General features: G+C 53.4%; 2 protein-coding genes across 2 annotated transcripts; both read right to left on the bottom strand.

Annotated features, from left to right (window-relative positions):
• Positions 1-1,084: 1,084 nt before the first annotated feature.
• LOC142026361 (ubiquitin carboxyl-terminal hydrolase 42-like) lies at positions 1,085-4,315 on the bottom strand. The gene is made up of 8 exons (XM_075019316.1): positions 4,021-4,315; positions 3,497-3,607; positions 3,319-3,421; positions 3,110-3,177; positions 2,878-2,948; positions 2,338-2,420; positions 1,993-2,104; positions 1,085-1,674 (listed from the first exon to the last, which is right to left on the bottom strand). The coding sequence occupies exons 1-8, from the start codon at positions 4,205-4,207 to the stop codon at positions 1,435-1,437; spliced, it is 975 nt and encodes a 324-aa protein (XP_074875417.1). The 5' UTR covers positions 4,208-4,315; the 3' UTR covers positions 1,085-1,434.
• A 490-nt stretch (positions 4,316-4,805) lies between these two features.
• Positions 4,806-11,405, bottom strand: LOC142026388 (ubiquitin carboxyl-terminal hydrolase 42-like). Its single transcript, XM_075019346.1, has 11 exons — positions 11,390-11,405; positions 10,608-10,790; positions 10,031-10,141; positions 9,853-9,949; positions 9,638-9,705; positions 9,407-9,477; positions 8,778-8,860; positions 8,418-8,529; positions 8,012-8,152; positions 5,616-5,808; positions 4,806-4,906 (listed from the first exon to the last, which is right to left on the bottom strand). The coding sequence occupies exons 1-11, from the start codon at positions 11,403-11,405 to the stop codon at positions 4,806-4,808; spliced, it is 1,176 nt and encodes a 391-aa protein (XP_074875447.1).
• Between the last annotated feature and the right edge of the window lie 7,413 nt (positions 11,406-18,818).

Raw genomic sequence — 18,818 nt, 5'->3', positions numbered from 1 at the left:
CGGAGCGGTGGTAGTCCGTGGTCTCCACAACCCGGCTGCGGAGAGCGTAGCCCTGCCGCAGGGATCTGCTCTGCTTCTGCATTGGCAGGGTTTGCTCCTGAGCAGCACTGGGTGCAGGAGCCGACTGGGAGGTGCCGTTGGAGGGCCCTGGAGCAGCAGCATCCCTGGGAGCGTGATCACGACTTGGAGGACTCCTCCTCCTCTTCCTCCTCCTCGTCCCTGTTGAGTGGTCGTAGTCTGTGGTGTCCACCAACCAGCTCCGGACATCTCTTCCCCACTGCGGGGATCTGCTCCGGGCCCTCTCCCTGGCACCGTTCCTCTGGCAGCGGGAAGGGCTGCATCCGTGCTCCTCTTTGGTGCTGTCTTCTTGCACGGTGTGCAGAGGGGCAAGTGGTGGAGAGCAGACCGGGCACGCAGCTTTCCTTCTGGACACCAGCCTCAGGCAGCCGCAGAAGAAGCGATGCAAGCAGGAGCCCACGTAGGAGGCGATGCTGAGCCTGCCTGGCCAGCCTGCAGATGCCTCCCATGCACCTGCCTGGGTTAGCTGTCTGGTGCTGGCTGGTGCAGAGGAGCTGCTGTCCTCTGGAGAGTCCTCCATGCCCACCGCCATGTCCTGCAAAGAGAGCTGTGCAAAGGTCCTGCCCTTTCCTGCTGAAAGGACCTGAACAGTGGGGAAACCCCAGCAGCTGTGGGAGGGGACAGCTAAGGGCCTCCCAAAGCCTCTCCTGGAGGGCTGCAAAGGCAGAAGGGCCAAAGGCGGACAAATGGGGTGGATCGAGGTGGGATGCTTTGAGAGGGAGCAGCCTTGCGGCTGTGAAGAAAGCGGCAGCGTGGGAGGGAGAAGAGAGCAATGCCAAGATCCCAGAAAGAAATCTGCTGTCCCTCTGGTGCCCTGAGCCACCTCCCCAGGTTACCTTAGTCCTAGGAGGCAGACCCTCTGGTCCCACAGCATCCTCCTGCTTGCCCTCGGCCCCGCATTGACTGAGGGAGGAACAGGCATATGCTGGTGCCAGTGAGGAAGGCACCCTTTCTCCCATTTTCAAATCAGAGCACCTGGAGAAAAAATTTCGATGCACCATCGATCAGAATTTCTTCCTACCAGCTAACCTAATCCTACCCTCTTTCAGTTTAAAACCGTTCCCCCTAGTCCTATCACTACAATCCCTCGTAAAAAGTCCCTTCCCGTCTTTCCCTTACTCTCCTGTTATTACCTGACGTAAAACAGCAAATAGGCTTGCTGCTGGAGGACCGTGCTGATGTCACAATGACCCACAGATGAATCGTTCATCTCGTACCACAGTCCATTGCTGGCCTGTAAAAAAAAAAAAGGCAACGATATGAATCGTTGTTCATCAGGAGATGAACTGCATGGTTTCCCCACAAAAACGCAGGCAGAAAAACTCCAGAACCGCCAAAACAAACCCAAGCCAGCCTCTAAGGAGACGTTCTCCCCCAAATCCTTGGCTGCCGGTACCATTGCCGTGAAAGTTTGTCTTCCTTTTTCTCTTGGCGTGGAAGGAAGTTTCTCTTTACCTTTGTGTAGCAGAAATAGTGTCCCGAATGACACCCGTTACCGCTGTGCACCAGGACAGCGTATAAAGAGTAGAAGAGCGACTCTCCGTCTGGCTGAGACATGTACGGGCGAAGATCCAAGCAGTTGGAATACTTCACGACCTACGGAGAGACCAAGAGTGCTCAGAAATGATCCTGAAATACTACACGAAATATCCCTCCAAGACCAGGGGCCAGAGGTGTATAAATACATCTTTGGGGCTCACGAACACTTGGTTTTTCCCTAAAGCAACCTAAAGGTAATGGTTTGGGTGGCAGGAAACTATTGTCGGCCAAAGAGTACGTCCTTGTCTTCCCGCAGCAACTCTTCTCTTTCCAGAAGGGAACACAATAAAACTCAACAGCTTGTGAAAGTGCGGACCACCATGAGAAATATCCCGCTCCGGGAAGAAAAACGTTGCCCTCTGGTTGCATACTCACCTTGTTGATCTTCCCGCCGGTGAAATCTTCGAACCTTTTCAGGCACACCGTGAGGACCCTGGGCGCGCCATGGATTGTAAACCTCTTGGAGGCGGCGACCATCTTGTTACACCTTGAAACCGAGCACAGAGCCTTCGTATATGCCCTATCTTGCCCCAAAAAGGCCAGACACCCTTTCGTGTCTCCCCCACCCCTACGCTGTTTTAAGGCTGCTCAGATGCATAAAGCCATATTAAAATATTTGTGCCTGATCATTGCGCATCTAACCTACGCGAAAAGATGGCTTATGCTGGAGTATGCGCAGCACCTTCACGCAGGATCTAATATTGTTAATAATCATCTTACTGGCTGCATTTAAAGCAGTTTTCGCCATCCAGCTGCTCGGGTTTCACAAAGTCCGCCAGCGCTGCGGTGACAGATGAGGCTGCCTGGAGGAGTGAGAAAGGAGAGAGCTGATCTCCGGGAAATACTGATCTCCGGGAAATGTCCTCGCCCAAACACTTTATCAAGAGTTGACAAGACGACCCAGGTAGCTGACGCTGAGGAGAGACGCTGTGGACCCGCGAGGAGGCAGAAAGAGTGTACGATGCCGAATATTTCCCTCAATTCCTGGGGCTATCCAGAGTTACGTCTCTGTGCCACTGCTCGGTTCAGCTACCGATGGTGTGCAGGGTCATCGATAACGAAAATAATACAACCCGTCAGCCTAGGGGTCCGACAGGTGTCGAGGGAGGGCAAAAAGAAGAAGGATGCAGAGGGATCCTTCCATTCTGCCGCCAAGCTCTCTTGTGTTCACACTACGTGTTTTTTAAAGCAACTGTGTTGATTCTGGAAAGCTACGGGGGCCTTGGCGACATCTCGAAGCACGATTACAAACTCCCTTACTTTGATATCCAAAGGAATGTCCAGAAAGGCCTCGTAGGAATCGGAAACCGCTTTGCAGCTCGAGCACGTGACTGGAAGGAAATTCAAAATGCTCAGGGATAGGGGAAGTCGACCAGCTGTGCCGCTCTACGTCCTTCACACCTACTACGCCAGTCACACCATCGGCTGCTCATCACAGGCAGACAGAAGGACACGGACAATTCCAAGGAGAGCAACGGTTGTGGAAAAGTACCTCTGGATCGCAGAAGGCCCCCAAATATTTGGTGGACGATGGTAGTCGATTCAGAAGAGATGTCCAAGCTGGAAATAAATGGTAAGGCAGAGAGTTATTATCATCTCCTCCAGGTGTGAAAGCCCTGGGCATAGTTCTTCCTTGATGGCACTACACCAAGGAGTCCGAAGGGCTTGGGAACATTGCAAAATTAATTTGCTGGTGCTTACTTGCTGATTCCATTCAGACAAGCTCTCTGCATGGCATCAACAGTGTAACGTAAGAACTCGTGGGCATCCTCCTGCGTGCCAAGCTGGAAATGTTCTCCTATTACTAAAAAAGAAGAAGTTAGTAGCTTTCTCCTACAAGAACAGAAGAAAACTCGTCCAAGCCCCTGAGATGACTCACGTGAGAGAACACTGATGACAGCCGAAGGGTAGATGGCACTGCCCGAGGAGCGCAGGACTCTGTTAACGTGGCTTTCCATTCTACACATCACGCAGAAGCCTCGCTGGTGACCTGAAGAGGAAAGGAGGGAAGCAAGAGCCTTGGGTGAGCAAAATATCCACAGCGATGGGAAACCTAGTGGGGATTTTGAAGTTCTAAGTCTCCCCATCCCAACAAGCCCAGGCCGTTTTAGTGCAGAGAAAACTTTCTTCAGAGGGATGTTAAGCTGACAGAATATTTCAATAAAGCAAAGAGGGTTTAACCTGCAGGAATAGGGACCAAGACCTGGGGCTAGAAAGGGGTGCCCTTCTGAAGATGAACACGGCTCGATACGACAGGTGCCTTCTAGGCTTGAGCATTCAAAGACGACCAACTCGGGGGAACTGGGAAAGAAGGGCTGCTTTTTTTCTCTTCAATTCCAGATTCTTGGAATCCTGGGGAAGTGCCTGACAGGTTGACAAGGAGACGTTCCTCAAAGTACTCACACGACTGGCTGTGCTCACGAGACAGCAGGTAGTTGGCCAGAGGTGGGGTGTAGGTCAGGCACTGCAGGATGGAGTTGAGGAAACACAGATTGCCCGGGTTGTGGAGTCCGGCTCCAGCTCTCCATTGCTGCTGCCAGTCCATGTAAATCCTCTCCGGTGGAAAAAGGATCCTTTGCGGCGGAGCCATCCCCTCAGTGACGACTGCAGGGAAACGACATTTGAAAAGAGATGAGACAATATTGTTGCACGAAAGCACATGTAAAAAAGTTGAGTTCTCGACAGGAGTACGACCAGCTTAAACATCCAACCTGGAAGCATCAGGGGAAGCCTAACGCTGCCATCGAAAGTTTTCTGGTCAAGAAAGAGTTTTGGAAAACAATGTGTTGCCCTGCTTGCTTTCCCTAAAGTCCAACAAAGCCACACTTGGACTTCTACCTTCCTTTCCCTCTAGAGTCTTGAACTTCAGTATCAAGCCTTCCCTCTTCCTGACTGTAATTTCAGGAAAACAAGCCCAGAAGGTAACCCTACTAATGTCAGATCTTTCTACGAGCAATGTCTTCTTTCGAAGACTGTACACAGTGGCAGAGCAGTGACCAAAAAACGCGTCTCCCTGCTTGAAAACACCTGGGTAAGTCTGGGTGCCATCAGGAAATGCCCCAGAATTCCCTCTCGGTTGTCAGGACCTCAACATTTAGGGACGGAGCACCAGCCACCTCCATTGCCTTTGGGGATTCCCAGAACCCAAGCCTGCTGCCGAAGTTGTTACTCACAGGACTCGTTCCCCATCACGGCCATCGCTCCTCGCCGGAACAGAGGGCAAAGCTCGGGATGACAAAGGATCTCAGGACACGCTCCGGAAAGACAAGACCGGCGCAAATCCCGTCACCTGATGGCAAAGAAATAATCGTAGCTCAACAAAATGATTAAAAATCTTCCGGCCGCTACTTTAACATCTGCCTTTGCCGTGCTCCTTTTCTGCCTCCTTTCCTACCGCTTCTTGCCGTTCTAGGCTGAGCCCAACGCCTCGGACTACGCTACCACCCCCTCTACTTACCTATCCTAGGATATAATAAAGAAATAATAATTAGCAAACAGGAACTCTGCCCGTAGCCCACCTCTGGCCAGCCCATCAAGGTGCAACAGCTCAGCCTACAGCTCCGACGGTATAGACCAGCCTATACTTTTATCCCGTTATCTACCCACTCTATGATCTGCCCTGAAAGTCAAACCATAATTACCTTTGTGCGAGGATGGCAGTTGAGAAGAAGCGAGCAGTAAACGATAAATGGTTGGGAAAAACCCCAAAACCAGTAGGCATTCAAGGAGCAGAGGAAGGAGCCGAGCTATCCCGAAGGCCAGCTCAGCCCAACTGGCTGCCCCTGGCTCGCTTTTTGGGATGCCAAAGCCGCGGCCAGGTGAGGTCACAAACGCCGGGCGGGCACCGCATCGCTGCCCCTTTGTGACACGGGGGCTGTGGCCACGGACCGGGCACCTCAGGTAGCCAGCAACTGGGAGCCACTGGGCTTCCCCACGTACTGCTGGCAAAGGGCTGGTCATCCCTTGAACAGAGCTCCCACGTCTTCCCTGAGCCGCACCAGCCAGATGAATAAAAAGCTGCCCAGGGCCGTAATGAAGCGTCTTCACATCCGGGTTGACCTTGGATTTCTTTTCCACTCTTCCCAGGTCCAGGATTGCGTCTGAAGAGGTTCGTGTAGCGAAGCACGTGGTCTCTCGCGGGTTTATTTCCAATGGATTTTTAATCTGCCCCTCGAGATAGCGATGGGAAACCTAGTGGGGATTTTGAAGTTCTAAGGACAGTCGGCCACAGGCTGACTCTGAACTGGCGCTGCCAAAGAAACGTCTTCAGCAACTGCGCTGGGTTGACCTTGGTTGGCTGCCAGGCCCCCACCCAGCTGCTCTCTCACACCCTCGAGCTCCAAAAAAACCATTTGTACGTGGCTTTTTAGCACCTTCGCAGTTCGTAGAATCATTTAGGTTGGAAAAGACCTTCAAGGTCATTGACTCCAACCAGCAACCATGCCCACTAAACCACGTCTTGAAGTGCCTCGTCTACGCGCTTTTTGAACCCCTCCAGGGATGGTGACCCCACTGCTTCCCTGGGCAGCCTGTTCCAACGCCTGACAACCCTTCCAGTAAAGGATTTTTTTTCTAATATCCAAACTAAACCTCCCCTGGTGCAACTTGAGGCCGTTTTCTCTCCTCCTACCCCTAGTTACTTGATAGTAGAGACCAGCACCCACCTCACTACACCCTCCTTTCGGGTAGTTGTAGAGAGTGATCAGGTCTACTCTCACCCTCCTTTTCTCCAGACTAAACCACCCCAGTTCCCTCAGCCGCTTCTCCTAAGTTCTCCAGACCCTTCTCCTTGGCCTCCAGACCCTTCACCAACTTGGTTGCCCTTCTCTGGACACGCTCCAGCACCTCAATGTCTTTCCCGTAGCGAGGGGCCCAAAACCGAACCCAGGACTCGAGGTGTCACCTCACCAGTGCCCACTACAGGGGGACAACCACCTCCCTGCTCCTGCTGGCCACACCATTTCTGATACAGGCCAGGATGCCGTTGGCCGTCTTGGCCACCTGGGCACACTGCTGGCTCATCTTCAGCCGGCTGTCGACCAACACCCCCAGGTCTTCTTCTGCCAGGCAGCTTTCCAGCCACTCTTCCCCAAACCTGTAGCGCTGCGTGGATTCTTTGTGACCCAAGCGCAGGACCCGGCACTTGTTGAACCTCATACAATTGGCCTCGTCCCATCCATCCAGCCTGTCCAGATCCCCCTGTAGAGCCTTCCTACCCTCCAGCAGATCAACCCTCCCTCCCAACTTGGCGTCGTCGCCAAACTTGCTGAGGGTGCACTCCATCCCCTGGAGAAAAAAAGAGTGATCTGCATTTAGGGCTGTTCTTGCAGCTTTCTCTGGGGTTCAGTCATTTTCTTGGAGCTGTTTCTACAACAGACAGAAGACGTAACCAAGACTACAAATGGGAAAATTGATTGGGGTCTAACCCACCAGGTCTGCCCCTGTCAGAGCAAGTCCTCGTCTTTATCATCCCTACGGCCTCCATTTCATAGAATCATAGAATCATCGAATGGTGTGGGTTGGAAGGGACCTTAAAGATCATCTAGGTCCAAGCCCCCTGCCATGGGCAGGGACACCTTCCACTAGACCAGGTTGCTCAAAGCCCCATCCAACCTGGCCTTGAACACCTCCAGGGAGGGGGCATCCACAACCCCTCTGGGAAAACTCTCCCAGTGTTTCACCACCCTCACCGTAAAGAATTTCTTCCTAATATCTAATCTAAATCTTCCCTCTCTCACTTTAAAACTGTTACCCCTCGTCCTATCGCTACACTCCCTGATAGAGAGTCCCGCCCCATCTTTCCTGTAGGCCCCCTTTAACTACTCTTCTCTACATTAGCCAGCTTCAGACAGCAGGCAAGTTCCACTTTACACCAGGGCAGCAGCCTGAAGCCCAGCAAGGGAAGATAAGGACTGACGGGGGGTAGTTCAGATTCAACAGCACTGAAGGAGGCAGGTAGTAATTGTCTCCTATGACAGAAAGAGAAACAGGCAGGAGGAGAAGAAAAAGAGCAAAGCCAGGAAAAGGAAACGTATTCTGAACACATTTTAACACTTGTCATCACCTGACATAAAACAGCAAATAGGCTCGCTGCCTGAGAACTGTCTTGATGCCACAACCATTCACAACCATTCACAGCCATATCATTCATCTCGTACCACAGTCCATTGCTGGCCTGCAAAGAAAGGCATCAGTCTCTGGAGATGAACCGCATGGTTTCTCCACAAAAACACAGGCGGAAAACTACAGAACCAAGAGTACGCCAACACAAATCCAACCCAGCCCCTAAGGAGACCTTCTCCCCCCAACCCTTGGCCGCCAGTTACGCTGCCGGGAAGGTTTGTCTTCCCCAGCACACATTTTTTCCCTTGCTAGGAAGGAAGTTGCTCTTTACCTTTGTGTAGCACAAATAGTGTCCTGCACGACAGCTGTCACCACGATGCACCAGGACAGCATATAAGGAGTAGAGGAGCACTTCTCCGGCTGTCTGGGACATGTATGGCTGAAGATCCAAGTACTCAGGATACTCCACAACCTACAGGGAGACCAGGAGGGCTCAGAAACGATCCTGAAGTACTACATGAAATAGCCTTCAACAGGCATGGTTTGGCTGGCAGGAAACTGCTCCCGGCCAAAGCAGCTCTGTCGGAGCAGAGTACATGCTTGTCTTCCCACCAGAACTCTCCTCTCCTCGGAAGGGAACACGAAAAAGCCAACAGGAACAGCTTGTGAAAGAGCGTACTGCTTTGGGAAATCTCCTGCTCCGGGAAGAGAAAGTTGCCCTCCAGTGGCATACACACCTTGCTGATCTTCCTGCCGGTGCAATCTTCAAACTTTTTCAGACACACTGTGAGAACCTTGGGCGCGCAATGGACTGTAAACCCCTTGGAGGCAGCAACCATCTTGTCACACCTTGAAAGCAAGCACAGAGCCAAGTGCTGAAATGCACCCAATTTTCCCCCAAGAAGACCAGACAAGCTTTCTTGTCTCACACAGCCTTACACTATTTTAAGGCTATTCAGTACCATAAGGCCATATTAAAAAAAAGCTGCGTCTCGTTATCGTGCATTAAGCCTATGTGAAACGATGACTTCTGCTCAATGACATGCAGCACCTTCCCGCAGGATCTAGTACTACTGGGTCGCTAGTAATCATCTTACTTGCTACACTTAAAGCAGTTTTCACCATCCAGCTGCTCCGGTCTCACAAAGTCCTCCAGAGCTGCAGTGACAGAAGAGGCTGCCTGGAGGAGTGAGAGAGGAGAGCAGTGAGCTGCGGGCAATGCCCTTGCCCAAACACTTACTAGGAGTTGACAAGAAGACCCAGGTAGCTGATGCTGAGGAGACGCGCTGTGAACCCGCAAGCAGTGTCCAGAAGGAGGCAGAAAGAGGGTATGATGCTGAACATTTCCCTCAGGGAACTGAATTCCTGAGGGATTCCCGGGGCTATCAAGAGCTACTTCCCTGTGGCACTGCAGGGTCATCAATAATGAAAACGATACAACCCATCAGCCTGGGAGCCAGATGGGGTGCTGAGGGAGGGCAAAAGGAAGAAGGATGAGAGAACATCAAGGGTGCAGAGAGGATAATTCGTACTTGTCCAGCTTAAAGCCAGCACCTACAAGGAGATCAATGCCATGGCCTCCCCGGAAGAACTCAGCCCATTCCACTTCTGACCCTCCACCAAGCTCTCTTGTGTTCGCAGCATACGTTTTTAAGTCAACAGCATGGATTGCGGAAAGCTACAGGGGCCTTGGGATGTCTTGAAGCACAGCTATAAACCCTCTTACTTTTATATCCAAAGGGACATCCAGGAAAGCCTCGTAGGAATCGGAAACTGCTTTGCAGCTCAAGCACGTGACTGGAAGGCAAATCAAAATGCTCAGCGATAGGGGAAGTCACTGGCTGTGCCAGTTTCCGTCCTTCATACCTACTACGCCGGTCACACGATTGGCTGTTTATCACAGGCCAACAGAAGGGCACAGACAATTCCAAGTTGAGCGATAGTTGCGGAAAAGTACCTCTGGATCTCAGAAAGCCCCCAAATGTTTGATGGATGATGGTAGTTGCTTGAGAAGACATGCCCAACCTGGAAATAAATGGGAAGGCAGAGAGTGATCTCCTCCAAGAGTCTTGCTTTGTCTGAAAGCCCCGGGCATAGGTTTTCCTTGGTGGGAGTACAGCAAGGAGTCCAAAGGGCTTGGGAACATCGAAAAGGTAATTTGCTTGTGCTTACTCGCTGCTTCCACTCAGACAAGCTGTCTGCATGGCATCGACAGTATAGTGTAGGAACTCGTGGGCATCTTCCTGCCTGCCAAGCTGGAAATCTTCTCCTATGCCTAAGAAAGAAGAAGTTAATAATTCTCTCCTACAAGAAGGGGAGAAAACCTGTAAAAGCACCTGAAATGACTTACGTGTGAGGACGTTGATGACAGCGCTAGGCTGGATGGCACTGTCCGAGGAATGCAGGACCTCGTTAACGTGCGCTTCCATTATGCACATCATGCAGAAGTCTTGCTGACAACCTGAAGAGGGAGAGAGGGAGGGAGGGAAGCAAGCTCTTCAGGTTAGCATAATAGCCATAGCGATGGGAAACCTCATGGAGATCCTGAAATTTTAAGAACAGTCTCCACTCCTCCCAAGGTGCCAACGTCCCAACAAGCTCGGGACATTTTAGTGCGTAGAAAAGTTTCTTCAGAGGGATGCTTAACTGACAGAAGTTTTCTGTGCAATAAGCAAAGAGAGTTTGACTTGCAGGAATAGGGACCAAGACCCAGGGCTAGAAAGAAGTGCCTCTCTGAAGATGAACACACCTAGATAAGGCGAGCGGCTGCTAGGCCTGAGCGTTCAAAGAACAACTCCTCGTGGGGTCAACAAAGAAGGACTGCTTTTCTCCTAAATCAGATTCCAGATTCTGGGAATCCTGGGGAAGTGCCCAACAGATGTACAAGGAGATGTTCCTCAAAGTACTCAACGACTGGCTGTGCTCACGAGAGAGCAGGTAGTTGGCCAGAGGGGCTGTGTACGTCAGGCACTGCAGGACGGAGTTGACGAAGCACGTATTGCCCAGGTTGTGCAGTCCCGCTCCAGCTCTCTGTCTTTGCTGCCAATCCATGCGAATCTTCTCCGGGGGAAAGAGGATCCTTTGTTGTGGAGCCATTTCCTTGGCAATGACTGCAGGGAAATGACATTTGAAAAGAGATGACACGATTTTGTTGCACAAAAGCTTTTTTAAAAGTCGAGTTCTGTACAGGAGCACTCAGGACAACCAGCTCTAACCTCCAACCCAGAAACACTGGGGGAAGCCTAATGCTCCCATTGATATTTACTGGTCAAGAAACAGTTTTGGAAGATAGGCTGCACCCCTGCTTATTTTGCCAGAAGTGCAACAAGCCCGCACTCTGATTTCTGTGCCCAGGGCTACCTTCCTTTCCCTCTCGAGACTTGAATTGGATTCTCAGGTCAAGTCTCCCCTCTTCCTGATTGTAAATTGATGAAAACAAGCAAGTATCTAGCACAGAAGGTAACCCGACTGATGTCAGATCTTTCTGCGAGCAAGGTCATCTTTCAAAGTCTTGTACTAGTGGCAGAGGAGTGACAGAGGAGCGTTTCCCTGCGTCTAATCGGAAGCACCTGGCTAAGTCTGGCTGCTGTCAGGAAATGCCCCAGAATTCACTCTAAGTTGTCAGCACATTCAGGGATGGAGCACCAGCCACGTCCTTTGCCTTTGGGGATTCACAAAGCCTAAGCCTGCTGGCGAAGCCGTTACTTACAGGAGTCGTTCCCCATTGCGGCCATCACTCCTCTCAGGAACAGAGGGAAAAGCTTTGGATGACAAAGGAGGTCAGGACGTGCTCCAGAAAGAGAAGATCGGCGCCAATCCTGTCTCCTGATCACAAAGAAATAACTGTAACTCAACAAAATGCTGAAAAAAAACCCCAAACGCAACCCACAGAACAGCATCCGCCACCAACAGTGTTTCAGTGGCACTTGTAACCGCTGTCGAGCTGCAGGCTGATGGCCCCACTGTCCCTGTCACAGGACTCCAGTTGCCAGCAATTACCGAGGCCCTTTTGAAAGACTGCATTGCGTGTCACCTTCTCTGAAGAGGACCTGCTGCTTACCTGTGGCTAGCCTTAGCAGCAGAGCCCTCGGGCTCTCCAGCCCACACTTGCTCACCTTGGATGCAGGAGTGACCGGCTTTCGGCCACTATTTTAACGGCTGCCTTTGCCGTGCTCCTTCTCTGTCTCCCTTCCTACCGCCTCAGTCAGGGCAGGCTTCTTGTCATTCTAGGCTGAGCCCAACGCCTCAGACTACACTGCCACCCCCTACTTACCTATCCTAGGATATGGTAAGGAAATAGCAAACAGGAACTCTACCCGTAGCCCACCTCTGGCCAGCCTATCAAGGTGTAATAGCTCAGCCTGCAGCTCGGAAGGCGCAGACCAGCCTGTACTTTCATCCCGTATCTACCTACTCTATGATCTGTCCTGAAAGTCAAATCAGAATTACCTTGGAAAGAGGATGGAAGTTGAGAATTGAGCAGTAAATGATAAATGGTTGGGAAAATGTAGGCACGCAAGTAGCAAAGGAAGGAGCTGAGGTATCCCGAAGGCCAGCTCAGCCCAACTGGCTTTTGCTGGCCTGCTTTTCAGGATCCCAAGACCTGGCCAGGTGTGCTCACAAGCAGGGGAGGCTTTCTTCTTTTTATCTTCAGAGAAGTCTGGCAGGCAAAGCTGAAAGTGATGGAAACAGAACAGATGGCTAGTTTGAAGCAAAAACAAGAGGTTTTGGTGACTTAGTTTTGTCTTCAACTCGTTTTATGCCACTGCATTGGTATATCAGTGATACAGATGCTTCTTGAACCTTCCATAAGGGTGTTTTCCATGTGAAAATGCAAAAATCCCCCTGTGGTTTTCAGAGCAAAGCTAGAGAATACGTTTCGGCCTAGTATGTATGCCAAGTTTTTGGTTTACATGCATAACTGAGTTCACCCTGAGAGTCACTGCCACTATGATTCCAGTTGCCCCCAGCATGGCCCCAGAGTCCCACAGCATGGTCCTAGATGCTCCCAGTATGATGCCAGTTGCCCCCAGTGTGGTCCCACTTGCTCCCAGTATGATCCCAGATGCCCCTAGGGTGGTCCCAGTGGTCCTCATAAGTAAAGAGGGGGGGAATAGGGGATAGGGGGGACCCCAAAAATTTGAGGGCAGGGGGGCACCTACCTGTCTGCGCCAGGGAGGTGATGCTGACCGGCCGGGGCATGCTGCTCGTGCGTGGAGATATATGGGGGTGCCACCGCCAATGCTGTCACAGCCCCCCCCTTTGAAACCCCACAGCGGGGGTCTCACCTCCTGCCCCCTCACCAGCCAGGGGAGAGCTGTGGGGAGAGAAAATGGGGGGTGAGTGGGGGTGGGGAAGAGATGGGGGGACTGAACGAGAAGGGTGGGGGGAATAGGGGGGGTCACCTGAGTGCGCCGCAGCTCCCCGTACTCCGGCCGCAGCACCTCCAGCACCCTGCACTCCAGCAGGTCTGTGATGTGGAGCAGACCTTCCCAAGATGGTGGCAGGGAGAGGGTGTGGGGGGGCAGACCCTTCCAAGGTGGCGTCCAGGAAGGTGGACTCCTCTCAAGATGGCGGCCCTGAGGGAGGACAGCGTCACCTATTGCCGGGGTCCAGGACATGGCGGCCCGCTTCCTTGTGAGAGGCCAGCAGCAGGTTGGACTGCGCCCGCTGGAAACGCCAGACCTGTGGGGCAGAGGCTGTGGGGCTGGCCCCATGGCTGGTGTGGGGTGGGCTGCCCTCCATCCTCCTCCTCCTCCTCGCCTGGGACTTGTGGGTCAAGTGCTTGAGGGCGATGTCGGCCAGGCTCTTGAAGAAGAGCTTCTCCCACAGACACACCTGTGGGGAGGGGAGGAGATGGCCACCAGTGATGGAGGAGGAGGAAGGTTCACAATGGTGGCCAGGGATGAAGGAGGAGAAGGGGTCAAAATGGCAGCCAGGACGGGGCAGCAACTCACCTTGTCGGTGATGGGGAGGTAGCAGCAGCTGGCGGCGCAGACAGGGCACGGACCTGCGTGAGAAACCAGACTCGAGCACCCCTCCAAAATGGCGGTTATGAGGGAAAAAGTTTGGCAAGATGGGAGGGGGAACCCTTTGGTGAGGTGGACGGGGGGCGGGAATCCCTCCCTTCCGCCATGTTATGGATATAAGGTGAGGGGGCATCCCTCCCTTCCGCCATTTTAGGAGGTTAAGGTCAGGGGGCTCCTTCCCTTCTGCCATTTTAGGGGTTCAAGATGAGGGGGGTGCCCCTCCATTTTGTAGGGGTGAAGGGGCTCCTACCTGCGCCCCTGCACACCGCACGGAGGACGTGGCCGCACCTGGCGACGGCAAAGCGGGCTCCCTCTTGGCATAAGCAGCGCTTGTACTGGAACCAGTCCATGCTGGGGGGGTCAGCCGCCTGCTAGGGTGTCCGTGTCCCCGTCCCCCCCTTCCGTACCACGACCTGCCGGCTGTGGCAGCGCCAGGACCCCTTCACCCCTCAGTCTGTGAGGAAACGGAAGGGCAACGGCCGTTAAAAAGGGCGGGAAGCCTGAGAGGGCGGGGCTACTGCAGAAGAGGGCGGAGTCACCGTTACAAAGGGCGAGGAGACTGACAGGGCGGAGCGACTGCGAGAGGGGGCGTGGCCAGGGTGGAAAGGGGTGGAGCCATGGCTACAGTGGGCGGGGAGCAGGCTGGGATGAACTGGAATCGTGCTGGGAGCAACTGGGAGGGACTGGAACCACACTGGGAGGAACTGGGATCATGCTGGGGGCAACTGGGGGCAACTGGAATGACGTTGGGAGTGACACTGGGAGTGACTAGGAGCAACTGGGAACGTGCTTGGAGGAACTGGGATCATGCTGGGAGCAACAGGGGGCAAATGGAATGAAGTTGGGAGTGACTCGAAGTGACTAGGAACAACTGGGTGCAGGCTGGGATTGACTGGAATCGTGCTGGGAGCAACTGGGAGGGACTGGAACCACACTGGGAGGAACTGGGATCATGCTAGGATCAACTGGGAGTAACTGGAATGACGTTGGGAGTGAGTAGGAGCAACCAGGAGCATGCTGGCAGGAACTGGGATAAAGTTGGTTGCAACTGGGATGATGTTCGGAGTAACTAAGATCAACTGGGGTCATGCAGGGAGCAACTGGGAGTGACTGGAACCACACTGGGATGAGCTAGGAAGATGTTGGGAGCATCTTGGATGATCTTGGGAGTAATTAAGATTAACTGGGATCATGCTGGGAGCAACTGGGAGTGACTGGAACCACACTGGTAGGAACTGGGATCATGTTGGGGGCATCTGGAGGCAACTGTAATGAAGTTGGGGGTGACTCGAAGTGACTAGGAGTAACTGGGAGCAGACTGGGATCCACTGGAATCGTGCTGGGAGCACCTGGGAGGGACTGGAACCACACTGGAAGGAAAAAGGATCATGCTGGAGGCAACTGGGGGCAACTGGAATGACATTGGTCGTGACTAGGAACAACCAGGAGCATGCTGGGAGGAACTAGGATCATGCTGGGAGCAACTGGGAGTGACTGGAATGACGTTGGGAGTGACATTGGGAGTGACTAGGAGCAGCTGGGAACATGCTGGGAGCAAGTGGGATCATGCTGGGAGCAAGTGGGAGTGACTGGAACCACACTGGGAGCATCTGGGATCATGTTGGGGGCAACTGGGATAGTGTTAGGCGTGACTAAGATCAACAGGGATCGTGCTGGGAGCAACTGGGAGTAACTCGAACCAGACAGGTAGGAACTGGGACCATGTTGGGGGCAACTGGGGGCAACTGGAATGACATTGGCAGTGACTAGGAGCAACTGGCAACATGCTGGGAGCAACTGGGATCATGCTGGGAGCAACAGGGTGTGTCTGGAACCAGACTGGGAGCAACTGGGATCTTGTTGGGGGCAACTGTGGGCAACTGGAATGACGTTGGGAATGACATTGGGTGTGAATAGGAGTAACTGGGAACACGCTGGGAGGAACTGGGATCATTCTGGGATCAAGTGGGATGATGTTGTTGGGAGTGACTAGGATCAACTGGGATCATAATGGGAGTAACTGTGTGTGACTGAAACCACACTGGGAGGAGCTGGGATCATGTTGGGGGCAACTGGGGGCAATTGGAATGAAGTTGAGAGTGACTCGAAGTGACTAGGAGCAAGTGGGAACATGCTGGGAGGAACAACTGGGATCATGCTGGGAGCAACTGGGAGTAACTGGAACCACACAAGGAGGAATTGGGAGCTTGTTGTGGGCAACTGGGATAGTGTTGGGAGTGACTAAGATCAACAGGGATCATGCTGCGAGCAACTGGGAGTAACTGGAACCACACAAGGAGGAACTGGGAGCTTGTTGTGGGCAACTGGGATAGTGTTGGGAGTGACTAAGATCAACAGGGATCATGCTGGGAGCAACTGGGAGTAACTGGAACCACACAAGGAGGAACTGGGAGCTTGTTGTGGGCAACTGGGATAGTGTTGGGAGTGACTAAGATCAATAGGGATCATGGTAGGAGCAACTGGGAGTAACGGGAACCACACTGGGAGGAACTGGCATCATGATGGGGTCAACTGGGGGCAACTGGAATGACGTTGGGAGTGACATTGGGAGTGACTAGGAGCAACTGGGATCATGCTGGGAGCAATTGGGAGTGACTGGAATCACACCGGGAGGAGCTGGGATCATGTTGGGGGCAACTGGGAGTGTGTAGGAGCACAGTGGGGGCAACGGGGATATACTGGGAGCAACTGGGACTACTCTGAGGGAAACGAGGGAAACTAAGATCGTACTGGGAGTGACTGGAATCATACTGGGAGTGCCAGGGAGTGAGTCAGAGCCTTCTGGGGGCAACTGGGATCATATGGGGAGTTACCAGAATAATACTGGGACTGACTCGGAGTGACTAGGAGCATGCTGGGGAAACGGGGATCACAGTGGGAGCCACTGGAATCAAACTGGGAGTGACTCAGACCATGCTGGGGGCAACAGGTACCATGCTGGGGGCAACTGGGATCATACTGGGTTCATACTGGGAGGAAATGGCAGCAGCCCTGGCCCCCCGCCCCCCATCCCCGGTCAATAAACGCGGAGCTGCTTGTCCGGACGCCTGGGTCCCCCAGGGTGCCCTGCGGCTGGGGGAGGAGCGATGCAAATTCATGCTAATAACACCCCGCGGCTTCTCCCCCCCTCCCGCCCCCGCTCTGCACCTCCAGGGCACCATCGAGACGCGGCCTCCGGCGGCGCAGAGCGGCCGCGCGGGCGCCTATTGGTCGGACGGTGGGTGGGCGGGCGGGCGAGCGAGCAGAAATGACGTCAGTACAGGGCCGACGCGGCGGGAGGTTTGAATCCGGGCGGCGGCGGCCGCAGCTTGTGGGGGGGTTCGGGTGTGGCGTCACGTTGGGGGGCCTGATGTCCTAGCGGGGCTGTGAGGTCAGGAAGGGGGAGCCGGGGGGGGTGTGTGTGACGGAGGGTGGGACCCGAACTTTTGGGTTTCCCCCCCCGTGACCCCCCCGAACACCCGGGTTCCTTCCCCCTCCCCGCAGTGGGCGTGGCCTCGCCATGCCCCGCCCCTAGCCCCCCGCCATCGCCCCGACGGACCCCGCGGCCCCACAGGGAGTGGGGGGAGAACCCCGCCCTATGGATCCCTGCCGCCCCCCCGGATGCTATAGACCCCTGACCCAATAGAACCCGACCCTATAGATTTCTCCCTCCCCTTGTCCGTACCGATCGCCCAGACCCTATAGATCCCTCCCTTCCCTCCCTCTAGCTCTACAGATGCCCCCAGACCCTATAGATCACTACCTTTCCCCCCTTGAACACTGTAGATTCTGCCCCCCCATCCTGGAAGCTACACACACACACACACACACACACGACCCTATGGATCCCTGCCGCTCTCTAAGCCTGGACCATCTAGATCCCCTGGACTGCCTGGATCCCTCTGTTATTCCCTGCCCTGGGCCATATAGATCCCTCTGGACCCTATAGATCCCCCTGTCACAGGAGGACCCAGTCATCTGGACATGCAGGCAGCCCCAGGTGTCCAGGTAGTGGACCAGGGTGTCCAGGGGTAGATGCCCCCCCGACCCAGATGCCCTGTAACTCCCCTCAGCCCCATATAAACCCCATAGTTCCTCTCCCCCCAGGTCATATAGACCTTATAGGCCACTCTTTCCATCCCTATAGGCCCTCCCTACAGTTCTATAGACTCCCCAGCCCCATATGGACCATATAACCCCCCCGCGGCCATATAGACCCTAAAACACCCCCCCCACACCCCCATATAGATCATCCCAGCCCCATAAAACCCCCACAACCGCACCTCCAACCCCATACAGCCCCCCCAACCCCATATAGAACACCCATCTCCATAGAGACCCTCTACCCTCAGCCCCTCCCACATCTTTTTCGTTCCTTCACCCCAGCCGGCAACTCAGCACCGCGCAGCCGCTCGCTCGCTTCCCCCCCACACAGTGGGATGGGGGAGAGAATTGGGGGAAAAAAAGTCAAACTTGTGGGTTGAGATAAGAACAGTTTAACAGGACAGAAAGGAAGAAACTAATAATGATAGTAATAACAATACTAAAATGAAAATAGTAATAATAAAAGGATTGGAATATACAAGTGATGCACAATGCAATTGCTCACCACCCACCAACCGATGCCCAGTTGGTCCCCGAGTGGTGATTCCCCCCCACAACCACTCCCTGCAGTTTACATACTAGGCATGACATCATAGGGTATGGAATACCCCGTTGGCCAGTTTGCGTCAGCTGCCCTGACTGTGTCCCTTCCCAACTCCTTGTGCCCCTCCAGCACAACACTAGCTGAGGTTGCATGAAAAGAGCTGCTTATAGAAAATACCGTTGTCCTGAAGATGTTCTGGGGAGCCCTTACACCGCTATTACATGGTGTTTGTGTGTGTGTTAACCTACTTGACAAGAACGTTCTTGGGCACTCAAAACCTTAGGCTCTGTTTGTACCTTACAGAAAGACTGGCGTAACCAATCCAGTTGTCTTCCAAGTGGACCGCAGGCATAAGTAGACAACATTACACGATCCAGTATTTTTAAGGTGATTTTTAAGCTCCAGCCTATTTGAAGAAGACTTCCACTGTACATTTAATCGAGAAAGATGCATGCAAGTAT

This window comes from Buteo buteo, chromosome 33, assembly GCF_964188355.1.
Source record: "Buteo buteo chromosome 33, bButBut1.hap1.1, whole genome shotgun sequence".
NCBI lineage: Eukaryota > Metazoa > Chordata > Aves > Accipitriformes > Accipitridae > Buteo > Buteo buteo.
Note: the sequence above shows the minus strand (reverse complement) of the source record. Positions and strands in the feature narration are given on the sequence as shown.

Bases quoted from the DNA above. Each gene is read 5' to 3' on its own strand.
- LOC142026361 (XM_075019316.1), bottom strand. From the start codon at position 4,207: ATGGCTCCGCCGCAAAGGATCCTTTTTCCACCGGAGAGGATTTACATG. The intron at 3,178-3,318 runs GTAAGCACCAGC...ATTTATTTCCAG, and splicing joins TGTCTGAATGGAATCAGCAA to CTTGGACATCTCTTCTGAAT. The intron at 2,105-2,337 runs GTAAGATGATTA...CTCGGTTTCAAG, and splicing joins AACTGCTTTAAATGCAGCCA to GTGTAACAAGATGGTCGCCG.
- LOC142026388 (XM_075019346.1), bottom strand. The intron at 9,706-9,852 runs GTAAGCACAAGC...ATTTATTTCCAG, and splicing joins TGTCTGAGTGGAAGCAGCGA to GTTGGGCATGTCTTCTCAAG. The intron at 8,861-9,406 runs GTAAGAGGGTTT...TCACTCCTCCAG, and splicing joins ATGTCCCTTTGGATATAAAA to GCAGCCTCTTCTGTCACTGC.